Genomic DNA, 8414 nt, shown 5'->3' on the forward strand with positions numbered 1-8414 from the left:
AGAGGATGGCAGATCAGCAAAGCCCTGTGACATGTGCTTAAAGTTAAAACAGAGCCCCTTTGACCTCGCAGCTATGGGTCTGTTGGTGTTGCAGCCCGTTAAGCTTCATCCAGACACCATTACCTGCCCTGACCTGATCTGGGCTGGGACCCGTGTCCTGTTCATTCTCTCTCCCCTTCCTCCTGGGACAGTCCGTGCTGGACCTTTACCTACCTTGTGGAGAAGGTGGAAACGCTTCCCTGTCCACACCTGTTCTGCAGCCTACAGCTGCTGGGAGGGGAGGGTGGTGGTCTGCTGAGGTTCCTGCTGGCGCTTCCCTGCCACCAGCACCTCCTCCCTCGTCCCTTCCTTGCCAGCATTTTGCGGGGATAGGAGTGTTGAACGGAGTGTTTGGCAGCTGTCAATGGTGATCACTGCGTGGGGCAGGCAGAGCTGCACTCGCTTTGAGCAGTCGCATGTCCGTATGGGACTAGCCCCAGACCTCGGTCCAAGAAGCTAGGTCAGATACTTCATCCTGGTCTCTGCGAGCTGTAGTGGGATTGTGTTGGGGTCTGTGCGCTGAAATGGTGTCCCTCTGCCCAGCTGCCAGTGCTTTGGACGACTCGCTCGGGGCTTCGCTTTGCAGGAGGGAGGTGCAGCTGACCTTGTACGTTGCAATGAAACCTAAGCCATAGCAGAGGAATGCAGGATGGCAACAGGACAGTCCTTCTCGCTCAAAGTACAAGAAGAAAGTGAGCAATCGCCATCCATTTCTGATGGAGGCTTTTCAGTATGCTGAGGTTTAAAACAACTGCCTGCTTTTATTCAAGAAGGTATTACCAGGCTGTGACAGTAAAGGATTTGTCCCTGCTCTGTAGATGATGTGCTCACGAACAGTGGTCGATCCCTCCTTCAGGCTCTTTCACTCTCTAAGTCAGTGTCTCTGCTCCACCCTTGTAGTAAGTACCTCAATTCCAACCCCATGGCGCTCTTCTGCATGAGGCTATCTTCACCTCCTGTGGGTACATGGCCTTCGTTTCTTCAAAAAGCATCTGGCGGCACAGGTTGTTCCTGGCAACTAAGTGAAATGCCCTTTTAGTCTCGCTGCTTCTTTGGTAAATATTCTAGCTCTCACTAACCTGAGTCTACAGTTGTCTGAAGACATGCTGATTCAGCGAAGCGTACTTGTATCTAACTTTAAAGAAGGCATAGTCTGATGCATTGACTTAGGCAGGTTTTTAAGTGTCTTTCTGACCCATACCTGTGGTAGCTTTGCAAGAAATGTCTGCAGAATGGAATGGCTTCTAGTTTGGAAATGCCAGAATGGTCTCTCTTGGTTTCTTCCAAAACAACCCAACTGAATGTTTTATCTTTTATTTTGCTTTTTAGACAGTTTGCTGAACAGTATCTCCTTGAGTCCTCTCTATTGGTTCTAGGATGTAAACTTGTAACACATTACACATCCTGTGCAGTACATAGACTAGTAATATTACTCTTTATGTAGAGGGATTTAAATTTTTTTAATACTATAGATAAAGCTGCATAAGGCAGGTAACTGCAAATGTTAGAAGAATGCCATTAAGATATTTTACAACAAATTCTGTAGAAAGCAAAATGAAGTGTGAATCATTCAAGTCCGGGTTGTTAAGAAAAACAAAATAAATATTTTTTTTCATTCTTAAAAGCAGACTGTTTGCAGAGACTAGCATTCACTAATACCCATCTCAGTTCTAGCAGATTCTGTCCGCTACATGAAGCTTAGCAGGCAGTGGTCTTACCCTAGGAAAAGCTGCTTCTAATGCATATACGTTTTTGCTTTCCTAATTTTCAAATGACATTGCAAGCCCTTAATGGCAAGCTTACAGCCTGGTGAAGGTCGTGCATTTCCAATAAACCTGACGACCTTGCCATCTGATAACTGTTTATGTCTTGCAGAGCGAGCGTACAGCCTGCCTGAGCAGTCCCGAGAGAAAAGGTACGGCTACTTGTCGCACCCACATTTTCAGGCGCTGGGAGCAGGTCTATGCAAGAATGCCATCTAGGGAGCAGAGCGGGGAAGAGGCCTCAGCACCCCTTGCAGCGGGGTTTTCAGCAGTGATTTAGGGAGTGCTTCCCTGCCCAGGGGATATCTGTAAGCCCAGGCTTAAACCCTGTGCTGAGCTCAGCCTGGCTTGCTCTGTGCTTTCCTCACCATGTGTGTCCTGCAGTGGAGATTTGCTGTGCGCCACTGCGGGACATGCATACTATGGATGTGCTATATATGTTCGTTATAGGAGCTCCTGTCTGCTGTAGAAACTTCCAAAACACCGTAATAGAAGCAAGGGGGCTTTTGGTACCAACCATGATCTTGACAAGCTTGTAACACATCACGCTTTCAGAGCACTCCGTGGTCTAGTGTTACTCCTTTTTATAAGGAGGGATTGCAGTCTTTTTAGTAACGTCAGCTAAATCCACCATAAAACATGTATTTGTAAGTGTTAGGTGAAGCAAGCACGATCCAGATTCTGTTCTGTTTTAAGGGATTGTTCCCACTGGAATGAGGTTTCTTTTCACTGGTCTCTGTTTTAGGATTCAGGAGGAAGAATGGAGTAAATACATTGCACCCTCAAAAATTGAGTCTGAAAAATGTAAAGTGAGTCGGACCTTCAGCTTTCTGATGAACAGAATGACCAGCACACGGAATAAGTGCAAGGTAATTTGGGATTTATGGCTATATCATTATGTATAATTATGTCACTGTAATTAAATGAATTACAGATGAGAATCTAATTTTTACGTAAAGATAAGTTTTTGTTTATTACAAAACCACATAAGTAATAGGGAGAAACTTTTATCTTTATTTTTTTTAATTTTAAAACATATGCAGGATACCCTGAAATGGCCTTCATATTAAAAACCAGCTTTCCTTTTAAACAACAGCCTTTGCCAAACAACATCAAGTATTTCCCTTGCCATTTTTTTGATGTTATTAATGATCTCGTTTGAAGCTTTAGTTAAAATGTATGAATTGCCTTTGAGAAATAATTGTTAAATAAAACTAAAAGAGGTATGGGCCTGTTATTGCAATTACTCTCAATAAGCACACGAGTCTGTAACTTCTACATTGGCATGTAATCAGTTGAATTTGCCTTATTTGAAGTTAATGGGACTTCTTGCTTAAGTACTGCTTAGCGTTAAAGAATTGCAGGTTTGAGGCCTGCACAGTCAAACATACATACTATGAAAGGTAGATTAGAACATTTGTGGTTTAATTTTGAGACATCTGAAGTTTAGATTAACAGCATCAATTAGCAGCTTGAGAGATGGATTTGGCCTACGTGATTTGGCTGAATGATTCCAGCTGGCCTTCTGGCAGTTTTGCAGGCTTTCTAGTACACTGTCCCATGCCCCAGGATAGGTATCTGAACATATGTGGATGTGAGGATGGTTGGATGAGGCATTATCTTCACAAGTGACAGAACTGGCTGCGAACATGTATGTCCAGGCCAGCAGCTGTACATAAGCCTGTCACCTAAAGAATAACTACCAGGGCTGCTCAGGGAAATGTATGCTCAGACCAACAGGACTATTGTAAAAATAGGCAGAATTTACAAAATTCATCAACACTCATTAAAAATAGGTTATTTCTAATGCCTTTTAAGATCTAAGGACAAATCACCTAAATTTACGTAACTGCAGGTTTAACTGCAGAGGCACGAGTTTGCATGTGTGCCTCAGGGAGATGTAGGCACTGATACTTGTACGTGCAGTGAGTCAGAGACACTTCTTGAATTTTATTTTCTGGCCCTTTCCTTTTTGCAGCTTTATAAATGTATTTCTGCCAGTCTTCCTTGATAATGCCTGCATCATTTTAGAACTTTCAGCAGTGTTGGATGTAATAATATAGTATACTGTTACAAGCCTTCCAGGGAATAAATGTTTTAGAATAATTTGCTCTTAACAGGGAATGTTTTAGTGTTTTTAAAATTGAATCCATTTATCTTCTTTTCTAATGTCCTCTTTTTTACTGTTTTCCTGCCTCTGCTTTTGGGGATGAAGGCAAAAAATAAAGATACGAAAGATAAAGAGAAACTGAACAGGCACAATTTTACAAACGGGACCTTCTCAGGAGTTATCCCATGTATGGCCTGTGAAAAGGCCCTCCTAGGAAAGGAGTCGCTGCAGTGCTCCCGTAAGTAGTTGCTGGCTTTCACGTGGTACTTTATTCCAAGTCCTGCTTTGAGATCCTGATCAGTGCTTTGTTTCAAGAAGAGCCCTTGCCTAGGTTTGGATGTACCTGGTTTGGGTAACGAGCTGAGGTTAGCAAGGCAGTGGGGGAAGAAGGATGGCAGGTAACAGAATCAGAAGGGATCACGGCCATCTCCTAGTCCCAGCACATTAGGCAAAAACTCTTTCCTAGCCAGGGGCTGTAACATCAGGGCATCCTAAGGGCCACTTTAAAAGGTGGACATGGAGGAAAGTGAAAAAAGTGAAGCCTCAGAGCAACATTCTCTCTGGGCTGGGGATCCTGTTGGGCACCAGGCTTTGAAACATGCCTTCTCTTTCAGATTGCAACGTGATTGTGCATAAGAGCTGCAAGGAGTGTGCTCCTCTGTGCACCAAGGTAACTTCCTATACCACACTGTTCTTACTAGAGCATACCTGCTTTCCAAGGGGTCTAGAAATGTCATGAAGGAAAAAAGAAAGTACATGCAGCCCGCCCAGACCCAGTGTCTGTATGCAAAGGGCCACGAGGGTGTCACAATGTCTAATGTGAGGAACAGAGCAAGCACTGTGCTCCAACAGCAGTTTTTGGAAGAGGGTCAAAGATGAGTATAGAGAGATATTTTTCTTTTCAAAGAGTTGCAAGGTGAAATTGTAAAATGGTGTGCCTGGAGGGATACAGAAAGAGGTTAAAAAGAAAGGCTCCTCAAAACCACAGATATCCCCTTATGTAGGAAGGAGGATCCCATATCTTTGGAATTAATGCAAAGCAGAGATGGAAGGGACTTTGGGAGGCGACCAGGTCTGTCTCCTGACAGTCAGAAAGGTTGGCTCCTAGGTAAGAATTTGGGCTGATGTTTATCTGTCCTGTTGTGGAAAATCTCTGGAGGAGGAGACTCCACAGCCTGCCTAGGCAGTCACTGCCGGTGTCCAGCTGCCACTGCAGACAGGGAAAAATCAGCACTAGGGCTGAGGGATGCTGTCTCCTTTTAAGTAGGAGCACAGGCATGGTGAGGTTGTCATGACAAAGAAGTTGCTATCAAAAATAGATGTGTAAGGCTTCTGCCCTCGTGGAATAAAATGGGACTTGCAGAGAAGTGTGCCACAGCAATACAGGTCTTTTTTAAAATTAGTGGAGTGTGTTTTTCTGGTGTAGCCGGGTTTTGCATCATGGTGGCTCGCAGGGAGAACATGTTCCCCTACAGACTCTTCACGACAAACAAGCCTTAAGCTGGACATGAATGTTTTGGGTTTATTTATTTTGGTTAGTAGCTGTCACATCATAGCCTTGCACAAATTTCTGAGCAACTTCAGGGCATTAGGACAGTTGAACTGGTAGTTTTAATTACTGGGACTGGTGGGTTATTTGTCAAGAGGAGACAAGAGCCCCTACCACCCCTGACTCCTCTCAACAAGACTGAGGTGCAGAAAATGTTCACTGACCTACCTCAAGTGAAATGCATGCCTAAGCACAGCAGGCTTCTGCTACAGGTTTCTCAAAAGTCCACTTTGGAAGGGGGGATGATTTGGCCTCTGATACCCAGGCTTCCTCAGGTAGTGCCCTGCCACAAGTGATTCAGGCTTGTTTGAATATAAAGCCCTGAATCTGAGCTCCTTTTCTTGCAGCCTTCACAGGCAATATTCATGTAGAGAAAGTAGAATGCTGTAACTCGGTGACTTGGTTTCGAATAAACAGATGCAGTTTTGTGTTGTAGTACAAATAATATCATTCTACTCTGAATATTGTTATCTAACAGTAACTAATAAACTTGGATTTATTGGTTATTGGTAGAAATTAGGACCATTATTTAGGACCGTTTTCTTGAATCCCTTTTGTGTGATGATATATAGCAGTGAGTTACTGATTTGACTATTCAGTATGTTATCAGCCATGATTTCATTGCAATTTCAAAAAATTATTTTTTTCAGAAATCCCAGGAGAGATCCCATAATAAAAACAAACCCCAAGCTGCTGTAACAAGTAAGTTAGGAGGTATAAACCTAGCACTTCTAAGTTAAGCCCTGGTTAAAAATCATGGGACTGACAACATGAACTTTACTACATCATTTATGTGCTTCTATTTGTTAATTGAGTATCTGTAAGAAAGCGTATGTGTCTCTAATATGAGTAGGATTTCTTCAAGAAATGCCTGTTGAATTAACTCCTCCTCTACTAAAATGAATGTAAATTTTACTACATTTTATTTTCAATGAGTACGAAAATTAAAATTAGTCAGTTCTGCCTTGTGGTTTTGAGTACATAATTTACTATATGCACAAATATTCGGGTCTCCTATACTCAGGTTGCAATGCTACAGCATGTATGATTTGGGATTGTGTTCTTATCAGTATGCCAGAGCTATTCAACTTTGCCTGAAGTCTTATCTTTGTATTCCATGGCAGAGCCTCACAGCCTTGTACCACAGCAAGTGGACGTTCTCAATACCCATTGTAGGTCTATATGAACACCAGATAGCATTTCACAGTATAACTGTGCTGTTGATGACATCCTCTACAATGTCTCTTTGTCAAAATACGCTTTACCTCACAGACTCCCTGCCTGGAGACATTTCACAGACGATGCTCTCCCCAGTGCATTCTTCTTCCTCTGTGCCTATCGGACTGTCTGCTGGAAGGAGGGAAGCCTCGCAACAGTCTCACTTCTTGTCCAAAAGTGTCCCCGGTGCCAGTTTTGAAAGGTAGAGCACAGCTGTCAGGGGACTATGCTAAATACCTCATTCAGCATTTCTAAGAAAATTGAAAGTATTAAATAAATGTGGGTTTTTTTTCCTGCTGTAGAAGATCTACTCCATTTTCTGAACAAGACTCTGAGACTAGCACCTGGAGATCCAAGTCACGGTCTGAAGAGATGTTACAAGCATTAGGGACCTTTTCTTCAATGGAACCTTTTATGATGGAAGGTGAGAAGTATTGCATGGACTTTGCATTTTACAACCTGTATTGGAAAGTGCAAAACAGAAAAACTCCTTAATTGATATAGGAAGCCACATCATCTGCTAAAAGAAGAGTACCTATTTTTGAAAATTAGAGTTGTGTCCCTCATTAAAATGATACAATCAGATACATTAGTCTTAAAATACCACTTTTCCTTTCTTCCTTGTAACTAACTTTTAGAATATTTTTATATGGTGTTACCATTTTAAAATAACAGGAATAAATGTATTTGGCACCCTTGCAGAACTAGAATAGCAATATACTTTTGTTCTGCGCTCATCTAATTATCTCCATAGACAGTGTACACTGCAAAACCTAAATCTACATCACTTGTATTTCCTCTGTAGCCCCAAATTCTTACCTCCCGCTGGTGAACTGCCCTCATAAAATGGCTAGATACCTTTGTGAAGTGAATAGAAATACGCTGAAGGGCATTCACTCACAAAGGGTGGTGCAGATATCTCTCACTGGACACCTGCAAAATGGCCAGTACCCCTCCAACACCAAAGCTACTTTTGAAAATGTTCAATTTTATTTTTAAGTTTAAAAAAAATTCTTCAAGCAAAGAAGTATAAAAAGGATTTAATCTGGGAAAAGAAGGATGGGTTTTTTTGTTCTCCTTCCCCACAGTCATGTTTGCATTTCAACACTTTGGTAATGATATTGACATCTGGCAAACTTCTCTGTTGTAAAGCCACTGCCAATGTTTGTAGAAGCCTTGTCTAAAGTTCATCCCTGTGATGCGTAGCCCTTGCTATATGAATAGATCTGCATGTGCAAAGGGGCTTCCCTTACTGTTCATATGCCTGGTATTAATGAGATACATGTTTTGTCATAGATGATGTGGATTTGTCTCAGTGGACTGATCTCCGCACAGATGCACAAGAGTTTGAGGCAGAGTCCTGGAGTCTTGTTGTGGATCCAATGTTCTGTAGCAAGCAAGAAAAGGATGTCATCAAGAGGCAGGATGTCATTTTTGGTCAGTATTTCAAAGCTTTGTGTATGTTTAAAAACAATTCAGTGTAGAAAATAGAGAGGGAACCTACACGTTTTATGTCCAGAAGAATGAATGCTTCAACTCAGAATAATAAGAAGGTTCAGAGAACTTTTTTTGTCACAAATTACAATGTGTAAGCTAAGGAAATGGAGAGTAGTGACCCTGAGAGTGTCTACCCTGTTCACAGAACGGTTGAGGTTGGGAGGGATGTCATCCAGTCCCCAGCTCAAGCAGTTGCAACCCCACCTATTCAGTGGGGTACAGTTGAGAGAACTGGGAC

The 8414-nt window shown here is 42.4% G+C and overlaps 1 protein-coding gene across 1 annotated transcript in view; it reads left to right on the forward strand.

Annotated features, from left to right (window-relative positions):
- ARHGEF28 (Rho guanine nucleotide exchange factor 28) overlaps positions 1 to 8414 on the forward strand; it is a gene marked incomplete at its 5' end in the record, with an annotated part of 91902 nt that overhangs the window by 54951 nt on the left and 28537 nt on the right. Inside the window, 8 exon segments of the mRNA XM_035892780.1 lie at positions 1915 to 1954; positions 2548 to 2671; positions 4018 to 4150; positions 4527 to 4582; positions 6112 to 6175; positions 6734 to 6881; positions 6982 to 7103; positions 7976 to 8116. Coding sequence (XP_035748673.1) covers positions 1915 to 1954; positions 2548 to 2671; positions 4018 to 4150; positions 4527 to 4582; positions 6112 to 6175; positions 6734 to 6881; positions 6982 to 7103; positions 7976 to 8116 — 828 coding nt within the window.

Source organism: Egretta garzetta, unplaced genomic scaffold (genome assembly GCF_000687185.1).
Source record: "Egretta garzetta isolate BGI_Z169 unplaced genomic scaffold, ASM68718v1 scaffold424, whole genome shotgun sequence".
Taxonomy (NCBI): Eukaryota; Metazoa; Chordata; class Aves; order Pelecaniformes; family Ardeidae; genus Egretta; species Egretta garzetta.